Source organism: Accipiter gentilis, chromosome 7, assembly GCF_929443795.1.
Source record: "Accipiter gentilis chromosome 7, bAccGen1.1, whole genome shotgun sequence".
NCBI classification, from domain to species: domain Eukaryota; kingdom Metazoa; phylum Chordata; class Aves; order Accipitriformes; family Accipitridae; genus Astur; species Astur gentilis.
In genome coordinates, this window is record NC_064886.1 from 8,564,570 (window position 1) to 8,587,649 (window position 23,080).

Sequence of the window (23,080 nt, forward strand, 5' to 3'; positions counted from 1 at the left end):
CGCCGCTTGCCATGATTTGTGCAATAAACCGCTTTCCGTGCTGCTGCTGCCACTGTGGGTACTGCCCCATGGCGCTGTGGGTTGTCCTGCTGTGGTTTCCCGGTTCTGCCTGGCTCTGGAGCTGCCTTCTGGTTGCGGAGAGCCCTTTTCCCCTGCGTTAGGCCTTTCCGCTACCCATTCTCTGTGACAATAAATATAGAGCCGGAGCACAGACCTGCATTCTGTCCCTGACCTTGCCTGCGGGTCCCTCCGGGTTCGGCTGCAGAAGCGATGGGGATGGGCTTCCCGAAGGCAGGACCCCGTCGCCGCTGGTTCCCGGGGTTAAGCGTCGCTTCTTGACCGAGATGCCGGCGCCCGGGGGCGGCGGGGCGGGCCGGGGGGCGGACTACAACCCCCGGCGTGCAGCGGGCAGGGCGGTGCCGGCTCTGCGCCGCCGCCGAGCCCGACCGGGGACCGGGGGCCGGGGCCGGCGCCGAGGCCGGAGCGGGCTCCCACCGCCCGGTGAGTGGGGCTGGGGTACGGGGGTACCCGGGGTGAGGGGGGGGGGGGGAGCCCAACGACCCGCTGGGGCCGCGTCGCGTCCCCGAGGGCATCCCCTGCAAAGGCGGGGTGACCCTCAGCGGCCCCGGGCCTTGCTTCTCTCGGAGTGGGGCGCCGGCGGGGCCCCGCGCGGGTCCGCGGGTCTGTCGAGTCACCCTCGGAGAAGCGTCTGCTCTCAGGGTCTGTGGTTGTCACCGGCACGGTGGCTTTTGCCTGGGGTGAAAGGACAGACGGACACGCCTCCAGCATCCTCCTCCGGCCGTGGGAGAAGAAGCATCGACTCGTCCGGGTGGGGACTTCAGCCAAAGGGGACCCGCGGCCGCCAGAAGACCCACCGGCCTGGGGACCTGGGACCTGTCCCCTCCGCACTCCTACCCCCGGGGGAGAGGGCTGCCTTTCTTCTTACCCTGCGGGATTTTTTTTCCCCTTCCCCAGAAATCCCTGAAGAGGATTCATAGCACGAGCATGGGGTTTAAATAGCCTAGAAGCAAAGGGTGGGCTGGTCAGGAAGAGTCTCCGGAGACATCGTCTAGGAAAAAAAAAAAAGATATTTCCCTTGGCTGTGTAGGTCCCTGCAAAGCCCTGCCAGGTTGTGAGGGTTGGTCTCCTTCAGCTCTGAGGCACTGGGATGAGATCTGGGCTGTCCAACTCCCAAGGGCTGCAGTGCTGGAAACACCAGATCTTCAGGTCCAAAAGCTTCTGAGACGCTTCATGCTGGTGGTTACCCTGGGGGTGCAGTGGAAGGGGACAGTCCTGCTTTTCCTGATGACACGGTGTTTCTGCTGCATGCATGGATCGTTCCTGTTGAGCCCAGCCTTGACCTTTACTCGGGAGCACGTGCACAGCGGCTCTTGCAGAGCTTACAGGAATTGGGGTTGGAAATCAGGAAGCAAGCTGTGACGCTGGGTCTCGTGCCCGCAGAAAGGCGAGTCCTGTCATGAGGCTGCAGCTCCCCAGCCCTGCGGCTGGGGCTCAGTCCCCCACCCGACAGCAGCAGTGTCCTCACCCTGGATTTGGGGGACGAGAGGTGAGTTCTCCTGCCGTATCTCTGCTGGTGTGAGGATGCCTGCGTGCTGTGACCCCCAAGCTGAGACCCAGGGAACTCATTTCCGCTGTGCCCCTGTCTGATGCCTAGGCTGTCCCTTGTTAATGTACCTTAATTAAAACTTGCCATGTCCTTCTTCATCTCCTTCTAGGAGCAGTGAAGTGCCTGACCCCCGTGCTGCTGCGGTCCCAGCCTGCCTGTTCGCTGCCCTCCCTGCCTAATGGAGCAAGCGCTGGCAGAGGACCCTCCTCGAGGCAGCCGGCTGAGCCCGGTGCAGGAGCGCTAGTGGGACGTGGATGGTGGCGTGTGCCACCCTAGGAGGGACAATGGCTCAGGGCACTGGGAGCATCAACAGTGACTACAAGGATTGGGAGTGGAGCGCCGATGCCGGGGAACGAGCCAGGCTCCTGCAGAGCCCCAGCGTGGAGACGGTGCCGAAGAGCGGAGAGAGTCAAGGAAACGGTCTGGGGGCCACATCAGCTTTGGGAGCCGTCTTCATTGTGGTCAACGCTGCCCTCGGGGCTGGGCTGCTCAACTTCCCCGCCGCTTTCAGCATGGCTGGCGGCGTGGCCGCGGGCATCGCACTGCAGATGGTGAGAGGGTGGGGAAGGGAAGGGACAGTCCCTTCTCCCACCCTGGGAGGAGGCATAGGGGGGACATGTGGAGCCCCTGAAGGGGCTTAGGTAGGACCCGGCTCCTGGGAAGAAGCCCTGTTGGGTGAGGTGCACCAGAGATGCTCAGTGTGTTTGGGGTGGCTGCCCAGGGTGGCTTTGGGGACCTCGTCATGCTGTTGCCTTAGTGTCTCCTCCCTGTCTCTTCCCCACCCCAGTGCATGTTGATCTTCATCATCGGAGGCTTGGTCATCCTGGCGTACTGCTCACAGGCCAGCAACGAGCGGACCTATCAGGAGGTTGTGTGGGCAGTCTGCGGAAAGGTGCCTGGCGTGCTGTGTGAGGTGGCCATCGCTGTCTACACCTTTGGCACCTGCATTGCTTTCCTCATCATCATTGGAGACCAGGAGGACAAGAGTAAGTGTGTCCCATGGGGGGAAAAAATAACCAGCTGCTGTCCCTTCAGCTGGAAAGGGACAACCTGACCACCCTGGTTGTCCCCACAGTCATTGCTGCTCTGGTGACGGAGCCTGAGGAAGCTGGGAGCAGCCACTGGTACACGGACCGCAAGTTCACCATCAGCATCACTGCCTTCCTTCTCATCCTGCCCCTCTCCATCCCCAAAGAGATCGGCTTCCAAAAATATGCCAGGTGGGTGGGGAGAGCCCTCCGGGGCTGGGAGCTGGGGTGGGCCAGCCAGGACCCACCTAAGCACAGTCACAGGGGACCAGGAGCGGAAATGCCGTGGTTCTAGTGCCGTATCTGCCCGCTCGCCCCTGAGGCATTGGATATCTCCTCTTCCACCTTCCTGTGCCTTGGTTTCCCCATCTGGGAAGCAGAGGAGCTGCCGAGCACCACGCAGCCATAGTGTCCTACTCCAGGGCTTGTGTCCCTTCCTACTGCTTGCTGGAGGAAGCGGGGAGAGCTGCTTTCAATTGCATTGTCCCCTGTCTTTCGGTTGGCCATCCAGCAGCAAGAAGAGCCAGTAAGGGTCCCCTTGAAAGGTGGTGTGCAGGCCAGCCCTGTTCCACCAAGCATCTTGGTGTAACCTGGCTGCTGGAGCTGGACCAGGGCTACCGAAGAGTGTTACTTCTTTAACACTTGCCTCTTTCTCCTGCCCAAAACCCAGTCCATCCCCTTGCTGCCAGGTCTGCCACTCATAGCGGCACGGGACAGTCCCCAAGCACAGCAGGATTGCGTTGGCATCTGCTCTGGGGACAGTGGGTGACAGTGCCTGGCCTATTCCCGTGGGAAGGGAGAGCAGGGGTGGTCCTGGTGGGGAGGAGTGGGCTGGCCTGGGCTGTGCAGGGAGGAAGATGGGTCCGATAAGCCTGGGAGGAGACCTTCCACAGAGCAGGCAGGCAGCATGCTGACGGTCTCCTGTCCCCTCTTGCAGCTCCCTAAGTGTGATTGGCACCTGGTATGTCACAGCAGTCATTATCATCAAGTACATCTGGCCTGACAAGGAGCTGGTGCCTGTGGAGATCCCCACCAGGTGAGTCCAACAGATGTGATGCTGACGGCCAGGCAGGGGTGCAGGAGCCAGGGCTGTAAAGGCTGGGGACAAGTCCTTCCCGAGCCCCATCCCTGAGCCTGGGGATGCTGCGTGTTGCTGCCAGAAGCTCCCAAGTGGCTGCATCTCTGCATGTTTCAGGGAAGCAGGTGATGAAGGAGAGGAAGAAGACTCTTGGAGGTCCCCACGGCTCCATCACAGGTTTTGAGGAGGGCCGATTGACTTTTAGCTCTGATACTGCCAGGCCCAGAGCTCCCCATGCAGTGCCTGTGCTCACCCAGCAACCAGGGCTGTGTCTATTTTAGGATGATTTTGGTTATTTCCTTGGCCAGCCCAGCCCCTTTGGCTTGTCCCCTTCCTCATGGTTTGGGGACCTTTATGAACCCAGCATAGGCAGTGGGAATTTTAGGGCAGAGCAAAGTTTAGACCAGTTTTTGGCACTGCCCAAGTGGATTCTTATTTTTTACTGATGTTTTTATTTCTGTAAGTCTTCAGTTTTGGCTGGTTCTGTCTCAGTGAAAGGCCATGGTCATCAGGGAGTGCCAGGTCCCAGGAAAACCTCACTCTGTGTGAAGGCATTGTCCTGGGTGGGAGGATGCGTTAACAGCAGAGGAGTGAGCCCATCCTGAGCACCCCCAGCTCATCCTCCCCCAGGGTGCTGGGTGGGGGGCACAGGGGGCACTGGACTGACCAGTTGGTATTTCTCTCCCACCAGCCCCTCCACCTGGACAGCTGTTTTCAATGCCATGCCCACCATCTGCTTTGGGTTCCAGGTAAGGCCATAAGCCTGGCGCTCCCCACCTGGGAGGGGGACCGGCGTGGTCCAGGAATACTCCCCTGGACGATCAGCCAAAACCCTTCCCGTGTGCTCACCACACGGCTTTGCAAGGGGGCTGAAGCCAGTTTAATATATCGCCGCCCCTGGATAGAGATGAATCAGTTTTACCCCAGCTGAGAAGTCCAGGGCAGCCTGTCCTCTGGGTTTTCTTCTCCAGCAGCAAACCTGGGGGGATCATGATATCACGACAAACCCGGGGATTTCACGAGTGGGATCCGGCTTGGCTCCCTGTGACTCCAGCTCAGCCCATTGCATGTCCCCGCTCTCTCTCCGTGTCCCTGGCAGTGCCACGTGAGCAGCGTGCCCGTCTTTAACAGCATGAAGCAGCCGGAGGTGAAGACCTGGGGGGCGGTGGTGACAGCGGCCATGGTGATCGCTCTCTTCGTCTACACGGGCACTGGTGAGCGAGGGGAGGCTGTGTGAGTGTGGCATGGTCCTCGGAGGGGCGGTGAGCTTCTGGAGGGCAGGGACCCTCTGGTCAGCAGAGGAACAGAGCGGAAGGAGAGGGGAGTCCATTTAAGCCTCCTGTGATGTGCCCTGTGCCATATCCATCCAAGTCTGGTCCCTCAAACACAAGTGCAGGAAGCTTGTCCCCGTCCCCCACTGACTGCTCCCTTCCCGGCAGGCGTCTGCGGCTTCCTGACTTTTGGGGCTGGTGTGGAGCAGGACGTCTTGCTCTCCTACCCCTCCAATGACATCCCCGTTGCCCTTGCCCGGGCCTTCATCATCCTCTGCGTGCTGACATCCTACCCTATCCTGCACTTCTGCGGCCGGTGAGCATTGGGGGAAGGCGGGCTGGTATGGGCAGGAGGGGCAGTGTGGGGAAATCCCTCTGCCCTGCATCTGTGCATGCAGGGCTGTCTTGGAGGGTCTCTGGCTCCGCTACACTGGGGTGACGGTGGAGGAGGACGTGGTTCGGGAGCGGAGGAGGCGCCTGCTTCAGACTATCAGCTGGTTCCTCCTGACCCTCCTCCTGGCTCTCTTCATCCCCGACATCGGCAAAGTCATCTCTGTCATTGGGGGCTTGGCCGCCTGCTTCATCTTCGTCTTCCCAGGTAGGGCATCCTGGGATGCTCAGGGGCCAGCGGAGGTCTCTTGGCCTTGTGTCTTGAAGAGGGAGGGAGCAGGATGGAGACACAGGAACCGGGAGGTCTTTAGAGAAGGATGAAAATGTGGTGTGAGGTCGGTCAGCAGCCCAACTATTTTGACTGGACTCCATGCTCTGTAACGGGGAATGCAGCTCCCTGGCTCGTGGGGTGTCTGCTCAGTCCTTGGGTGACAGTCCTCATCTGGGTCTAATTTGCCTCCCCTGCCTTTCAGGGCTCTGCTTGATTCAAGCCAAGCTCTCTGAGATCCAGGAAACCAGGGCAATCAGGTAATTGAAACATGCTTCCTCTCTCCCTGCTTCCCCTGTGGATATTGGGGTGAAGGTCCCCTCTAAATGTGCCCTGTCCTCCTGCATCTGCAGCTGGTGGGCCCAGGTCAGCTATGGGGTGTTCATGGTCACCCTCGGAGCCTTCATCTTTGGACAGACCACTGCCAACGCTATCTTCGTGGATCTCACAGCCTGACTCCTCCTCCAGGCTGGACTGCACTGCTGCTGCTGAGGGGATGCAGTTTTCCTCTAGGACCAAAGGGAAGTGGGGAGAAAATACATTGACGTGTTGGGAAGATCCAAAAGGAGCGTAGTAATCTGGGGCTTGGCTGAAAGAGCCCTGTCGTGGTTTGTATCTCGTTGTCTTAACGCACTAGGCGGTCAGGCTTCTCCTCTCAGCCCTGACTCCCTGGTGAAGCCAGAGCATCACTGCAAGGGGACCTGTAGTCCAGGTCAAGCCCTTTCTGCCCTGCCAGGGTAGACAGACATCACTACCTTAGACATCACTAAGGGGCTGCAGTTGGGGTTTGTAAAGGCATGCTGCCCTGATCCGTCTACCCCTGTGCTGGTGGAGCTCCTCTCTGCAGCTTAAACTCCTTCTTCTCCCAACGTTGGAGGGAGACAGTGCATCTTGCGTAACGGGAATCATGTTTATCAGACAGGGTGACAACCCCCTAGTCCTCTTCTGTGTTAGTGTTTGGTTCAGTTTGAACCCCGCTTTCCCGTGGCCCATCTCACCGGTCTCCTACCCTTACTCTTACATCTCCCTCCGCCTGGGCTGCACTTTCTGAAACAAAGTGGGACCGTCATCTTCAGCCTGGTTGGTTGGTCAGGAGGAGCCCGGGGTAGGGACAGACCAGGGCAATGTTTCCCCTGCCAGGGGTTGCTCGCTCACTAGAGAAGGTGCTGTGGCTGCATCGACCTACTGGAGACACTACGCTAGAGCAAAGCTCTTCTGCCAGTTTCCAATCCTGTTCTTCCAGGAGGTGTCCAGGGAATGGGATTGGGCCAGGTGTAGGTTCTAAGGGATGCTTTGGGGATGAAGCAGTCAGTATTAATCTGGTTTATATTGTACCCTTGGTTGTTTACACTCTCTGTGGCTGGTGTTGCTCTGGCCAGTCCCTCCGTTGCCTGTCTGGATGATAGTTTCATTTTTTCTTTCTCTGAGTTGAGCAGTTGCCCTAGCTGCAGATTTGGTTGAGGGTGTTAAACTTCAACAGCAAACTGCTCTTGTTCAGTCCTTGAGTTCTCTTGTTCCTTGTTTGGCTTCTAAAACCCCGGGGGTAGGGAGGGAGGAATTTGTGTGTATCTATCGCTGCATCTGTGCTGAGGGTCCAGCCCAGCTTTGTGCACCACTGGGCTTTGCCCCTCCTGCACCTTCTGGAAAAAGCCCAGGCTGTTGTGGTGGCAAGGTGAACCATGGTGTGCTTCTGTACTTCTCACCATGGCTCTCTCCCTCTGTGACCAGCAGTGGTGGGTGGGAGGACAGCATGTGGGTGCTTCTCCACGTGGAAATGTTTGGTGTTTCCCTACCAATGCCTGAGGTGCGTAAACGGGGACCTCACCGCCACTCCTCAGGATGCAATGAGGAGACCCAGATGGAGAAGGAGGAAGAAAAGCCCCAAGCACAGCATGAATGTTTGAGGGAACCTGTGAAGGCACGAGTCCCTTCTGCTTCCCCCGAGGTACCTCCAACCTTCATGCCCTCAACTTTTGACAAAACCAGGCTCCAGCAAATCCCCCATTCATACAGCACTGGCTGCCTCTCAAGGCCCTTTGCCCGGCTCCTGCCTGAGAGCAGGCGCTGGGCCTTGGGGAAACCCTTAGCATAAAGAAGAGGGTGCCCACCCCACCGCCACCCCACCCTGCAGATCGCTCCTCCTGGATATGGGGAGCACCGAGCCACCTCCCATGGAGCCCAGCAGAGATGCTGGAGGCTCAGCAGATGCCAATGCCGCGATGCCTTTCAGTGGCCATCCCCCATCAAGATGGAGAAGGGTTTGGTGCCTGGTGTTTTTTGTGGCTTTGGCTTTCCCAAAGGTGTGCTGGGCACGAGGCGGTCCCACGGCTGAAGTGGAGGCAGACACAGTGTCCCACGTCTTTGGTTGTCACCCAAGGAGCCACTATGCTCCCTCAATGCCCCCCAGGGGGTCTGCATGGCTGAGGGCAGGGGGGTACGGAGGTGCTGCAACTGTTTCTCTGTTTGCCTTACCGTTCCCCTGACTGTTTACAAACACCGGCCTTTTTAAATGTATTTTCTACGTGCAGAAAGCGGAGGGACCTCGACTCAATAAAAGTGACGTTGTGGTGCGTGCACCAGGTGGGCATGAGGTGTTTTCTGTGGGGCTGGGCGAAGGAGATACTCCTGGGTGGGATGAGGGGGATGAAGCCCTTGTCCCGAAACGCCACCCCAGCTCTCTGAGCTTTGGGGTGGACGGCACAAGGCCAGGGGTGTCTTTCAGTACCAACCCCATGGCGGCAGGTCCCCTGCCAGAGGCGAGACCCCATCGCCTTCCTCAGGCCTTCGCACCCTGGGGTGGGTACCCTCGTACCCGGAGCCGAGAGCTGTTGGGGAAATCCTGGGGGTCCTCATCCCGGTGTTGTCCCCCAGGGCTGGAAGGCCGGTGGGAAGGGGCCGTTCTGGGGTTTCGGGACACGGGGGGTGACCCCGGCTCTGGGGGGGCTGAGGGGTCGGTGAGCTTCCTCTCCAGGACCGAGGCCGGCGAGCCCGGAGCGTGCAAGTGGAGGGGAGATTTCGGGGCAAAACAGTCCCTGCAGCGGCCTGGGGGGAGGCTGCGGCTCTACAGCGCAGGGGAACGCGGCGCCAGCCCTATGCGCCGCCATGTTGTGGAGATGCAGCGCCTGGGGCCGTACCACCGCACTGCAAGGCGGGGGGGTGAAGCGGCCGGGCCACAGGCCGCGCTCCGGGCCGTACCAAGGCAGCGCGGGGAGAGGCGCTCCAGTACCTGGGCCCCTACCACGACGCTGCGCGGGGGGGAGTGGGGGGAGGAGTGTGGTGCCTGGGGCCGTACCACCGCCCGGGGGGAGGAGGGCAGGGCGGGGGGACGGGGCGGAGCGCCCCACTCGGGTAGGAGCAGCCCCACCCCCCCCATGACTCCACGCGCCCTTTGGCTCTCCCCGCCACTTCCCCTTCCCGCCCCGCCCCAGCGCAGCGCCCCGCGCTCATTGGTCGGTCTTCCCAGCCCGGGTTGGCCGCTGATGCGCATGCGTAGTCAGAGAGGCCTGCCAGCGCTGATTGGCCAGAACCGTAGGAAAGACTCCGGCCGCTCTCGGCCAATGGACGCGCGGTGCTGGCTCCGCGCGGAGGGCCGGGCGAGGGTGGGGGGGAGGACGGCACAACGTCCGCCCCAGAGGTCGCGCCGCGCTGATTGGGCAGGTCTCGGGCGGCCCTACGCCCTGATTGGGGGAGCCCCAAGCCAAGGGGGCGGGAGGCTCGACGGGCGCCCCGCCCACCCGCGCCCCCGCTGCCCCCCCCCGCTGGCGTGCCGCGAGGGGACGGGGGAGGGGAAAGGCCGCGACGTGAGCGCGCGACCCCGTCCGCCATTTTGTAGCGAAACGGCGGAGGAGAGAGGATAAAAGCGCGAGCGGCCCCAACCCGGTGCCTCGCTCCGGCTCGCTACGCCCCCTGAGGTGAGCGTCTGTCCCGTCCTGTCTGCCCACCCCCACCCCCCCCCGTCCCATGACCCCCTCCCCGCTGTGCCGAGCACAGCCCCGGCCCGCGTCCCGGCCGCCCTGCGGGTGGGCCTGCAGTGTCTCTGTGTGTGTGAGCACCGGAGCCTCCGGGGCTGGGGTCGCGGCGGCGGTAGTGGGCGGCGTTGTAGGCCGCGGCGGGTCCGGGCGCCGGCGGAGAGGGGGGGAGGTGGCGGAGCCAGTAGAGGGAACCTGGCCTGCCGGCTCGCCCGCCCGCCTGCCGTTTCCGGGGTGCGTGTGGGGCAGCCTGCGGGGGCCCCAGCGGCCTGGCCTGGTCTGCGCCGCTCCCCGCCCCGGCCCTCGTCTTTTCGCCGCCGCCCGTTTCTTCAGCCGGCGTCCGCTCGACAGGAGGAGCAGCGGAGCAAACTTTGAAAGGCTTTGCCTCGGCTCGGCGCGGCCAGGTCGGTGCGGGCCGGTCGTGGCTCCGGGCGGAAGCCGCGGGTGTTTTCAGGTCCGTGGGTTGCTGCTTGGGGCTCTCGCTGCGGGGCGGGGGAGGGGGGAGGCTCCGGTGGCGGCAGGCTGGACGGTGATCGTTTCGAGGGGGGCACGGAAGTCTTCGGCTTTTGAGCTGTTCTCGCTTCTCTTCCCCGTCCGCTTTTGTAGCCCTGATGGTGACAGGTGGAGCTCTGAGAGACTGAGGAAGGGGCCGGTGGCAGGCCTACCCCTGAGCTCGGCTCGGTGGCCTCTTTAGAAGATCGGCATTATTATGACTTAGTCGAAGAAAACAAGTAACCTGTGAGCTCTAGTAAATAATCCGGTGACATAACCTTCCGGTAGACCGCCTGGAAGAAATGCCTCTCAATGCAGTTAAGAACATGCTGCCCAGTGAAGTGGACTTGCTTATTTTGAAACTAGAAATAGCAACAGTTGGCTGTTTTGACAGATATGGTATTGTTAGAAATAGCTCCTTTGCAATAGTTCTCTAACTCGGAGTGGTACTGTGTTCTTTTTATACAGTAAGGCTTGTGAGCAGTCATAGTTTAATTTCAACAAGCCACAAACAGTTTGGACTGTATTTACAACAGAAGTGATATAATACTAAAAAATATAAAACCAGACACTTAGTCTGTTGATACATCATGAGCTTATACTGTTTCTGAATCCCGCTTGTTATAAGGAAGCATGACATCTGCTCTTAGTGGAGCATTTTTTTAAGTGGGTAGCAAAACAGGTATGATACCTGACAAGTCATTCTTTGTGCACACAACTTAAGTGTTTCCTGTTTCTAAGGTAACTATGTTGGTGTTGACTGAAATTACAGGCAGGGTGAGTCCAGGTGAGGTGACTGTCTTATAAACAGGAAAGAAATGTAGTTGCCAATAGACTTGTTTGCCCTTTCTACACTTGTTATTGTCCTGGTTTTTTCTGTCCTTATACTTTGAAGTTTGCTGTTAATTGTTGATCCTATTGGTCTGGTGTCTCCAGACCAAACTCATGGCAAGCTTGCTGTCTACCTGTCTCTCCTCTTTAAAGAAATACCTAATCCTGTTCATGTTTCTAGCATAGTGCTCCTAGATATTTAATTCATTTTAACTGATGTTGAAATGGCTACTGTTGGTGTTCAGTTGAATAAGTGGAAGACCAACTGTGCAAATATAATTTAGGAAAAGTGGTCAGTGATATTTTGTGTCCCGGTGATGGATCATTGCTAAATCAGGTTGGGAATTCTTATCACTAAGAATCATGGTTGAGGACATGACTATTATAGCCAGATTTCTCTTTTGTTCTAAAACCATCCCTATTATATGAATACTGCAGTTCTCCTTTGCCTTTTGAAACAGTATTTAACTGTTATAAAACACTTTCTGGATGGGAAAACGGCACAAAGCCTTTGAGAACAGGTCCTTAAATTGCTTTCACATTCCTCCAACAGAAACTTTATCCTACAGTGTTTGAAGGGAAAGTGGGAAGTGAGAGTTTCTTGGCATTTTTTTTGTAAACAATCCTAGCTGAGATGTGAAAAATGCCTGAAGTGGACATGTCACGATTGATGCATGCCTGATATATTTGAGGTAGATTTCAAACCTGAAACTTAACTGGCTGTAGTGTATGGGAACAAATGTATGTGCTTAGTTCAGCTGCTGTCTGTAGTAACTGTAAAGTTACCGTGTCCGATCAGCATCGAGGCTTCCAATTGACTGGAGTTGTGTGCAGTTTTCCAGTACATGGAATGTTTAGCTGGCTTTTGTGTGTGTTAACACCTACATTTGAACTGGTTAAATTAATCAGGAGCTTATTTTACTGTTCATGTGACTTAGACTGCAAGGTTTTTCTCTCTGTAGATTTCAAAATGACAGACATCCTGAAATCTAGCTTAACTGTGGTATGATTCAAAACTTCCTTTCCCCCTTGGAGCGCTTTTCATGTGGGGCTTCTGAGAAGTGTGCTGCTCTTCCATATGTTCTGTTCGTGCATGGGTTTGAGAAATGGGTAAGAGACTGTGTTCTGAAGAACAGGTTTAGCAGTTGTGCTTTTAGCATGTTTTATATGATGCTTTTTGATAGGAGTTTAGAACCTGATCAGCAAACATGTTGCAGTTTCTGTCACTTGAGCTGTTTTATTCCCCACATGCAGTACATGTGGCCTAAAATCTTTACAGCTCTTGAAACCCAGTGGGAGTAGTTACCTCTGCAAAATACTAAAAAAAAAAAATAAATCCAAAGTTCAGCTTAAAGTAATTTTGAAATTACTTTCTTTGTAAGGCTGTTTCTGAATTTGTGGAAGATCTCAGGTTTGTCATCTTCAGCAGGAAGGCTTAGTTACTCCCAGTGATCTGCCTCAGGTTAGTGGAGAGTGTTTGTCAAACCTGACTACTGGTTACATATTGGCCCTCTCTATTTGGTGATGTTCTTGATTCTTGCCTAAAATTGTATTATATTCATGTTTTACTAACCCAATAGAACTCTGCTGTTGAACAGAATCTACTGAAATGGATGCCGTATGTTTTGCTGATGGCCTGTTGATTTCCATAGAAAGTGTCCAGGCTAAGTAATAAAGTAGTTTCTGGTAAACATTTTCTACCTCTTAAAAATCAGCTGTGTTGCACAACATAGAATGGTAATATTGCAAGAGCTCCTGAGTCCTGTGTCTCATAGCTACTTTCAATTACAGATCCTGTGATACAGTAATGGATTAAGCTAATTTTTGTCAGCCAATCTAAATTTTTTTGGTAAACTCTCTCTGGCTGAGGCCTGACTTTTCTGAACCTGTAAAGACAGCAGGTTTGCCCCATGGACGGAAAGATTCTTGAATTGTTGAGGCCAGTGTAGGGAGATTCATTCCCACTAAGAATATATGCATCTAAAAATAAAGCCTGCTTTGCATAGCATTCATAGCTTTCTTAATCAGTGCTGTAGTAACTGAATTTTAGCCTTGCATTGAATGATCAGAGAGGTACCTGTGCACTTCTGCTTTCTGGGCAGGGCTCCCTTAATTACTCTGATTTTTATACACTATTGTGAGTTAGGTTGCACCATTTAAACCTTTGAAATGCTGCTAGTCTGGTGCTTGTGAGAGCTGTCAGGTTTTTTCTGTGTATTAGGATACATACTGTGCAAACCATATATTTAGAACATAAATAGGAAGCTGCTTCCTTCAGCTATTGTGTTCTGTCCTTGAGTTATGGTGTCTGTTCAAGCACTTGTTCTGCTTCCTTGAAAGGGAAAAATCTCATTTTGACCCCAACCTGGGTTCTCCAGTGGCACTGCCGGATTTCGCAGTTAAAAAGCGGCAAAGCTTGTTGTGCTTCCGTGCAATTAAAGCATGTTGAGATGGTAGTCCATACTTTTCTTGGGAGAAAACAGTGATGCTGATAGTGGAGTGGTATGGTCAGTGTCAGTGCTCTGCAGGGTATTGTGTGGCAGTGGGGAGGATCAGATTTATGTCCGAGCCCAACTCAAGAGTTCCAGTACCTAAAAGCTTAATTTTTTGGGTGGAGTAGGTGTGATTGTGCTGTTTGTATTGGTCTGAGGAACAATACCCAGAGAAAGATGGTTTTGCTTCCTAGGGGCCTGAAAGGCAAATTCTGAAACGTCTTTTATTGCCTTAAAAATGACTGAGTTGGAGTTGTGGTTTGTGTCCTGTTCTTGAGTCCTGAGTTCAACCAGCCCTTGAGTTCTTCAGGCTGGTTGCTGAAATCTGGTGCTTTGATAGGGACTGAATTACCCTTGCTAGCTGCTTGTGGTGGCTTTTGTAGGTGTAAGTACTGTGGTGTGGTGGTCTGTCTGCTTGATTCTTAACAAATGTTTTTCGGAAGCTTTATACTGGTCCACCCTGCCAGTAAAAACATCTTGGAAAGCATGTACTTGCCTTGCTCAGTGCCACTTTCTGGATTATTCCAAAAGCAGAATTGAGTTATTTAAAAAAAAAAAAAAAAGAAAATTGGGTACTCTGCTACTGAGGAATCTTATTAACTTTTGTGCCTATCCTCCTTCCTACAAAGCTGTTTCACAGTCAGTGGGCTTTTAAACCTGTATATAAAGGTAATGCCTTTATATATGACTGCCTTGTCATTGAAGAATGCTTTCAATATTACTGCTTGATAATTTCTTTTTCATGAGATGTGGGTTTTCTTGTGTAAGTAGGATCTTACATAGCTTCTAGGAGTTAGCAGTGTTTTCTGTGGCATAATGAAAGCCTGGAAGTTGGCAATTTGACTTTCCTTGCATATAGTTTACCCATGTTTTTATTTAATCTAATAAACTTTTTCCAAAGAGCAGAATTGTCTTCGTTGCCTGTGATAGGATTTGTTGTTCCTGATGTTTTAAAGTGTAGGCAGATGTTAAATAAGCTGTAGTTCTGAGTGAGTGAAAACCTTTGTGTAAAGGGAGAGAGGGGGAAGAGTTCTAGTTCTACCCAGCACAGCCTTTCAGCTTGCCTTGGTGCTGTTCCTGTTAAGTTCTTGCAGAAGGATGGCTGACATGTTGAGCCATGTTGCTGCAGGGGTTGCTTTCTGAACTGATTTGCCCAAAGTGTTGTGTGTGCGCCAAGTTGACACATCACCTGTGTGATCCATCTCAATGATGAGGCAGAAATCATGTACTAGTGGGTTTGGCCATATAGCCAAGACAGTAAAGTAATAGTTTTTATTCTGAAAAGGGGATCTTCAGCCTCTTGGCACGAAGCCTAGTGACCTTTGTGTTTTGATCAAGTAGAGCTTCAAAACAGTGACTCTCCAGCTTGATTCCACCTGTGACCAATTACAGTGCTGCTTCTCAGAGCAGCTTATGGCTTCCTTTGAGACTCCTCAGACGGTTGGTTATGCAGGACTTGCTTTGGGATGCGATTTTATCACATTGGCAATCAGTGGTTTAACAGATGAGGTGTCAAGTGCCAAGTTTTGTGTTGTCATAGAAATTTATTAAGCTGGCAAGCTCTGCTGTTGTAGCTCACTGGAAAGCTGTTGCAGTATAAGCCAAATGTTAGGGTTAGTTTATTGCAGTTCTTTGTGTGTGTTGCTCATTCACAATTGCTTGTTTTGGTGTGTACGGTTGAGTGCAATACTGCTTTGATGGTAGTGAGGCAAAATATTGCAGAGATGGTTAAAAAGCACTTTTTTTGGTATAAGCTTGTGATTGATGCTTTGAGTGATTCTGACCTCTGTTGCTCTGTGGTATCTAATTCATTATGCATCTCGTTTTCTTTCTCACAGTGCTGAAAGGGTAGTCATTCTTCTGAGCTGTTTGCTAGCTCTTTCAGGCTGGCAAAATGCAGAAATGAATAAATGTGGTCGGGTAGCGTGGAAACAACTAAACTTGTATTGTGAAGACTTAATAGTACTTCTTTTTCCTTGTGGTCATAGTCATCTCATGGTTTATGTAAGTTAAGCTATCGAACATGTCTGTATTATCAATTTCTTTGTTGAACTTTATTTTTCTTGTTTTGCCAAGTTAGCTTGGAAGCAAAAAAATGAGAGAAAGCTCTGAGGCGTAATGCTGAATTCTTCTACGGTATAACTTTCCACCCTGCAGCATACTAGTGGGAGTAGAAAACACAGAGAAATCACTAACTGTTTTTAAGACTATTTAAACTTAAAGATTTTTCTTAAAATCAAAAGAGAAAAATAAACCCCAAAAGGTTATTTTAAATTAATTGCTAGTGTTCCATAGCGAGTTAACAGCAGTGCCTAGAACGTAGCTGTGAAGTTGCTACAGAACTTAAATCTCACGTAATATTCTCTTTCAGGTGCCATGTTTCAGAACAGAGGAAGGCAACTGAGAAAGAAGAGCTGAGGAAAGTAACACAGAACCAGATACAGGCTAATTGGGGGAAAAAAAATTAACCTGTCTCTGAGGTGACTAAAGGGGAATAATGGTGATTTTGCGCCGGGCTCGGCCGCCTGCTTCCGCCCCAACCAGCAATGAATCTTGACTCGCTCTCGCTGGCCTTGTCTCAAATCAGCTACCTGGTGGACAATTTAACCAAGAAAAACTACCGAGCCAGCCAGCAGGAAATACAGCATGTAAGTAGACTAATGATGCTACAAAAGAAATTTTAGAAAGAAAAAATGGGAGTGTCAAATGGAGTTTCTCTTCTCGTTTGACTTGTACTCTGTGGTGCTCTTGTGTGTGTTACTGTGTACTCTTTTCTGTGGTGTTGAGAATTGCAGCTCGTGTCTCTGATGTTCCTGTTGGTTTCATCTGTCAGGTCATGAATACAGCAGCTCAGAGCTGGGACCAGTATTAACTTTGTAGTTGAATATTAGGATTAACTGCTGCTCTTGGACCGTGGTATGCAAAGCTTTCGTAACTCTTTCAGGTTAAATCTTTCAACTTTTGGACATTCCATAGAACACTGATTGAGAGAAGGAGGAAAACATACAAATTTACTGTTCAGAGTTGTACTGAAAGCACGAGTATGTGGTTACTTATATTTGAATGCTTTCACTTGGCTCTGATGGAAGTTTTTTGCTCCTCATCTCATTCAATGAAGTATGGCTTGACAGTGGAGCCAAGCTGACTTTCTTGGCCCTGGGTTTTCAGAAGGCAGGCAGAGTAACTGCAGATTGAACCCCAGATATCTAAGACCTGAACAAAAATTCTGGTTTAACCCTTTTAAAAATAGCTCTGACTAGCAGGATGGACTGAAAAGCATTATTTGCAGGGGAGTGCTTAGGAGGAAGTGATTGTTACTGAGCCAGTTTTAGAAACTGGTTTAGTTCAGTTCCCAGCAGACAGCTGGGCCAGTTAATTTTTTTCTTACACTAGTGCAGTCCTGCAGTGATTTGAATCGGATTAGGAGGCCTGAGGGCTTAAGCAGAGTGAATTTTTGTTAACAGCTGACTTTAAAAGTGCATTCATTACTTATATTGAGGTGAGGGGGGGTGATTTCAGGAACATTCACTGCTTACAATGATCTCGTAAGCCATCGAGATGGAATACATCTCTTGTAACTTTTGTAAAGTTTCCATGTTTTTGCAAGTTCAGTACTTGCAAGGCGCTCATCTGAGATCCCACTGTCCTTTTGATCACTGTTGGTTTGAACAGATGATTTTTGCAGCAAGGAGTGACTGAGGCATGACTTGCAGATCTGTCATGAACACTTCTGTAAAGGATAATAGATGTTTCTTTGATTTGGGAGAAGATATGGTTGATCTGCCATTTACTTGGAATGTAGATCTCTAAAACGAGGACAGATTGTTCCTTATCCTTCATGGCAGGCCTCTTAGACTCACTGTGGTGAGAGACTGGAAACTGGTTTGCACAAGTGGCTGTTTCTTGTATGTTTGGTTAAAGACAGATTTAGGATTTCAACACTAAATTCCTAAAACCTCCATGATCCCTTGTCTTTTTTTTTAAGTTCCTGGTATTACTTTCCTTCTGTAGTTCCTAGTACAAGTTTTGCTTAGATTGTATGTGCATACTTTAACGCTCTTTGTCTCACCGTATGCTTCTTGGTGTAAACTTTTTGGCATAATTCACTCAATTTTACAAAGCTTATATCTAAGCATACAGAGTATGCGGAAAACCATACTTGGGAGTTGTTCTTGTCACAACTGACCAAAATGACGCTTGCATTTAAATATATCACTAACAAGCATAGCTGTGGTAAAGATTGAGCAACTAATTTCTGATTAAACATGCTTTCTGTAGTCATTTAACAAGGTGATGCTTAAGACTGCTTTAAAAAACAGAATGTGTGTTTAAAAAAAAAAAGGCAAAACTTTTATGCATTTGTCAGAGAGACAAATTCTAAAGAATGGCTTCCTCTGAAATGATTTTTTGTGGTCTCCTTTCCCTGAAGTAGTGGTAAGGAAAGCCTGGTTGGAGAGGGGGAAAGGGCTTTGTGGACGGATTCATCTAGGAAAGCAAAACTTTCTGGATCTAGGAAAGTAAGAGTTATTTTTGATCTAACCCTGTGTTTCCCTAAACAAAATCCAACTTGTCTCTGTATGATAAATCCAAATATGGGTGGCTCAAAGTTTATCCTGAATCACAGACTAGTTGAGGTTGGGAGGGACCTCTGGAGGTCATCTGCTCCAACCTCCTGCTCAAACAGGGTCACCTAGAGCCAGCTGCCCAGGAGCATCTCCAGACAGCTTTTAAGTACCTCCATGGATGGAGACTCCGCAACTTCTCTGGGCAGCCTGTGGCAATGCTTGGTCACCCTCATGGTAAAAAAAAAAGTCTTCACAGATTATTTTATGATTGGGTACACTGTCTTGTAAATGTGCAAGGTAGCTGCCAATATGAAGGTTTCTTTCAGCTCTTTCTACAGGAAAACTAGCAATTCTCATTCCCTGTTTCCTGGAAAAGCTAGAGTTAATTAGAGTTGAAAGATGCTACAATGCACTTCTAGTGGTCACTCTTCCCTCCTGCCCCATATGTTAGACTTTCAAATTATTAACCTTCTGAAGTTGCTTCTAAGCAAGGAAGCAATCTATTTCTGATGCAGCAAAATTGTACTGATGGCTTTAGTATGTATAGTTTTTTTCTGCATCTGTTTTGTTGAGTTCATCTTGGTCAGAGCACCAAATAGTTCACTAGGAGATTGATCCAGCTTCATGCCAGTCTGGTTACCGCACCCAAATCTATGTATTTAATTGGGATTGACCAAACAAATTGCCTGTTTTCTAAAGCCTGAGCTCACTAGTAGAACTTGCTGTCAATTCAGTTTTGCTGCCTTTTGCGCTGATCTGAGCATCTTCCTACCTAATCGTGGGAGATGGCTGTCTTCAAAGACAGTGCTGTCAACGTAACTGGAGTGGGCAATTTACTCTGGACTGACACGCCATGAGCACATATATTCTAGCCTCTGGCCAAGAGGCAGAGCTATATCTGACTCAGATGTTTCTTTCTAGCAGAACAAAACTTGGCAGCCATTGGAATAAGCAGGCTGTGAGGGAAAGGGAAGCATAGTGTCACATAAAGGTAGAAGAATTGAGATGAGAACAATCAAACAGCAGAGCTGGAGTGGACACAGCCTAAAGCAATGCTGTTTGTCTTTTTGCACAAAGAAACTGCCGGCAAGCAAGGATATTTATGATGGGGGTGAAGCAGTGGGCTTGGTGGAGGCAGAGTGTAGGCAGAGCTGCTGGTTTGTGCTGGCATGTGTTGTGTCTGTCCTGCAGCTAGGAAGGGGGAGACAATGGCAAAAATGTTGCCAATAGGTGAAGGTTGGGTTTGATGTTAGCTGCTACTATTTGGACAAAAGAGGCAAGCTACTGGTGATTAAGTGACTTCAAATTTCTGGCAGTATGGATTTTATTAAAAAAAAGTAATGCTGTCCAGTTAGATGAGGTTTAAAGAAATGAATAAGCACTGAAACAACCTGAAGGTACTTCAAAGAACAAGCTGATGAGCTGGTCTGTAGCCAAGAGTTAAACTTGAGGCAAATGATAGGGGATGCTAACAAAAATGTAATATTGTTGTTAAGATTTAGTGATGTGTGATAGGTGTTGCAAATTAACAACTGCAGATCACCTATTCATGACTGAGGTGCAGAATTCAATTGAATGAGCTCTAATGACAGGGGAAAGACTTAGTAAAAGGTCTCAGCTGCAGGTGTTCTTTAGCATATGATATTTGATTTTTAAAGCTTGCTAATGAGCAAGTTTGGGATTAACTTTTTTCTGTAAATGGCAGGAAATACTTCCTTTGTAGTATTCCCTTATGTCCCTTAAAAGACCAAGGCAGCCAGGTCAGTCATGACTAGGAGATGATGTAGAACCTGCCTGCAAGATCAGTGAAGATATACTGTATGATGGCTAGTCTCTGGGATAAATTCCTGCTACATAGGCATAGTGCAGAGGCACATGCTGTCCCAAGGCTGTACTCTTGCAGAGTTAGGCACTGTAGGTGTGGGGAAAAGGTGAGGCCATGGCACTGTGTGGATTGTGGGCTGCTTTGGTGGTAGAGAAGCTTGAAATCATCCTCCAGGTGACTTGAAAACCCCTTTTTACTTAGCTTTTTAGGGATACTACCCACAAAATGCATGGCTTTTGTGTCAATGACTTGTCTAGATGCTTTCTTTATATCTTCATTTATACTTTTCTTTTGCAAATAGCATTAATGACTTGGTTTCTAGGTTACTGATTAAAAAAGAACATTCTTAGCAGTTTTGTTAAAACTGTAGATGACTTACCCGCTAGAAGTACAGCTGTATCCACGGTTCTAGATCTTGCTCTGTAATGACTGTTTGCTGCCAAGTTGATTTTTGTTTTGTTTTGTTTTTTCCAGATTGTGAATAGGCACGGTCCCGAGGCAGACAGGCATTTATTACGCTGTCTATTCTCGCACGTGGATTTCAGTGGCGATGGTAAAAGCAGTGGCAAAGATTTTCATCAGGTACAGTTTGCACTGAGGCATCTGCTTATTAGTTTTGGTTGTTAAAAATCTGCAATAGAATTTGATCCATTCTAAGCACAAAGGCAGGCTAGAGTCAGTAGCTTCAAGCAAACTTTTGGCACGTGGCCTTTCAATTGCAAGCACCTTTTGCCAGTCCTCAAGTCAGAAAACAACAAATTGTTGATATCGGACTCTTAAAATCACTTGATCTGGAAAAATGAACAGCCTCAGTACAATTGCTTTTGTACCACATGCAGTGCTCTATTTTGAAGGCCTTTCTTTGTCATTTAAAACTTTGTCCAAATCCACTAACTGGCACCTTTGGTGCTGGCTGTATCTGTTCTCAGGAGTGTTCTCATCCTTAAGCAATTTTGCCACAGCCTTTCTAGCTCATAAACAGGAATCAAATATTCTTAGATTGTCTATTGCAATGTGTGAGGATGCTTACAGAAAATGAAATGTTGCATATATGGTGGAGAATGTTTCATCACTTTCTCAGCCTTAAAAAAAAAAAGCTAAACTTGAAGAAAACTTGAATGAAAATAAACTAGCTAACGTTAATGAGAATTTGGGCACTTACAAGACTTAAGCACCTTATCTTTGTTTAGTTTTGCTGCACACGGTGGACAGAAGTTTTGTGTTATTGTCCTGTTAGAAAACAATATGACTGCTCAAGTTACCTTGTTCTTTTCAGACTCAATTTCTGATCCAGGAGTGTGCGTCGCTGATTACAAAACCAAACTTTATCTCGACGCTGTCCTACGCCATTGACAATCCGTTGCACTATCAGAAGGTTTGTGTGCTTTTTGAAGGTGATCCCAGTGTCAGAAACTGCAGTGAATTGGTCTGTAGGAAACCAGGTGGTTTTCCCTTGTGTTTTTCCTGGTTTTTTTTCATGGCGAAGATTGCTCGTACTGAAGTCTTCAAAAATTGAGCTTGCCCAGAAGTTGAGGTTGTTGGTTTGTTGTTGGTTTTTTTGTTTGTTTGTTAAACTGAGCAAGTTATTCAATCACTCTGACTGCAAACTAATTTTAAAGCTTAATCTAATGTTAGTACTTTATGGCTTGTTTGTGGCAGCCAGGACCAAAATCATCAGTTCTCCTGTTTCTTTCGATATGAAAACCATGATGATAGTTCAATAGTGAAAGAGTGGCATATGTGGAAGAAACTTTTAGTTCAGATGTATAAAAAAATAGTTCCAAAGTTGTTTGTTTAGCCATATAAGCTTTGTGTTAACCTACAACATTATAGTTACTAATATTCCAGACCTGCAAATGGACTCTAGGTAGCCTGCCACATTAAGAATGAGACTAATCATGTAACAGCTTCCGTTTAACTCTTCTTACCTGTTTCAGAGTCTGAAGCCTTCACCCCATTTATTTGCCCAATTGAGTAAAGTCATCAAATTAAGTAAAGTTCAAGAGGTAGGTGAACACTTATTTTGAAAATATTTTAATGTTTTTTGACTAAGCTTGTTAGAAAGGTTGATGTCACCTTACAATGATGTTTGTTCTTGTTTGTAGGTGATTTTTGGTCTCGCTTTACTGAACTCTTTCAGCTCAGATCTACGAGGTTTTGGTACGTGAAGCTTTCAAAGTACTGCAGCAAAGACACGTTTTTTTGCTTGTTAAGCAGTGGGCTTTCTAGATGGATAGATGTGTGCCTGTGTGACCCAAGTAATGCAAGACCTTGTGATTAGTGGTGCCATTGAAGTCGTAACACCATTTTGAGAGGGGCAATAGATAGCACAGTCATCTTGTCTTATATGAAGTTAGATGTCCCTTCCATGAATGACTTGCTAGATAATGAATCAAATTGAGGTACTGTCATATCATATCTTTTTGTTCATTAATATTTGAGTTCTGAGGCATGGATTATGAGACTTCTATTGAAATCTGAGTTGTTGTGTCTTGTGGTAAAGCCAGATTAAGAGAATGATACCTAGCTAAAAAGAGTCTTCATATGAAAAATTTCTGGTTTTGACTCTAGCCTTTTTTTTTCAAAAGCTGCCCAGTTTATAAAACAGAAACTACCGGATCTTTTGCGCTCTTACATTGACGCGGACGTCAGTGGAAATCAAGAAGGTGGCTTCCAAGATATTGCAATAGAGGTCCTGCACCTTCTCCTCTCCCATCTCCTTTTTGGGCAGAAGGGAGCCTTTGGGGTAGGACAGGAACAGATTGACGCTTTCCTCAAAACATTACGTAGAGGTAAGTGTTGTGTTCAGGAAACCTGACAAAAATGCAAACTTTCAAACAGGATTTTTATAACTTAGTGTCAGTGCAGACTGCTGCTGTAATGGTGGAGAGCTTGATGAGGTATAACTCGGTAAATTTTCATAACTCTAAACTGACAGAAAAATACCACTGTTCTGGCATTGGGCCATAATGTACTGTTTTTCTTAGAATGAGCAGTAATGTGGTCTCATGTTTGGCTTTTTTGAAAAGTTGTGATAAATAAGCATTAAGTAGGGGATATTGAAGTCTGTTCGCTTACTTGTGTGGGATGGTATTTGTGGATTTAACTGAAGCAACTCAGTGCACTGTAGGTGAAAAATTTGAATTCCTTACAGTGGAAGGAACATACATTACCATTTCAAACAGGTAGATTTTAAGCACTGGGTTGTTTATATTGGGTGCAGATCTATGAGGAAACACTAGCAC

General features: G+C 49.5%; 2 protein-coding genes across 11 annotated transcripts in view; both read left to right on the forward strand.

Annotated features, from left to right (window-relative positions):
• Nucleotides 1-385: 385 nt before the first annotated feature.
• On the forward strand, nt 386-8,231 carry SLC38A7 (solute carrier family 38 member 7). Of its 3 annotated transcripts, none has more exons than XM_049806236.1 (12): nt 412-501; nt 1,154-1,567; nt 1,737-2,178; nt 2,415-2,613; nt 2,703-2,847; nt 3,593-3,691; nt 4,425-4,482; nt 4,833-4,947; nt 5,173-5,320; nt 5,403-5,602; nt 5,868-5,922; nt 6,016-8,231. In XM_049806236.1, the coding sequence occupies exons 3-12, from the start codon at nt 1,882-1,884 to the stop codon at nt 6,116-6,118; spliced, it is 1,419 nt and encodes a 472-aa protein (XP_049662193.1). In that variant the 5' UTR covers nt 412-501; nt 1,154-1,567; nt 1,737-1,881; the 3' UTR covers nt 6,119-8,231. The 3 variants fall into 3 exon arrangements, with proteins under 3 accessions (XP_049662194.1, XP_049662193.1, XP_049662192.1); XM_049806235.1 differs by having other exon boundaries at nt 449-501; nt 1,109-1,567; XM_049806237.1 differs by lacking the exon at nt 1,154-1,567 and having other exon boundaries at nt 386-501.
• Nucleotides 8,232-9,412: 1,181 nt separating this feature from the next.
• The window catches only part of CNOT1 (CCR4-NOT transcription complex subunit 1), a 59,000-nt gene continuing 45,332 nt past the window's right edge, over nt 9,413-23,080 (forward strand). For all 8 annotated transcript variants that reach the window (XM_049804291.1, XM_049804295.1, XM_049804293.1 and 5 more), the window contains exons 1-7: nt 9,413-9,573; nt 15,817-16,093; nt 20,310-20,417; nt 21,112-21,210; nt 21,773-21,841; nt 21,941-21,995; nt 22,424-22,627. In XM_049804291.1, coding sequence (XP_049660248.1) covers nt 15,992-16,093; nt 20,310-20,417; nt 21,112-21,210; nt 21,773-21,841; nt 21,941-21,995; nt 22,424-22,627 — 637 coding nt within the window. In that variant the 5' untranslated portion in view covers nt 9,413-9,573; nt 15,817-15,991. The remainder of the gene's footprint in view (nt 9,574-15,816; nt 16,094-20,309; nt 20,418-21,111; nt 21,211-21,772; nt 21,842-21,940; nt 21,996-22,423; nt 22,628-23,080) is intronic.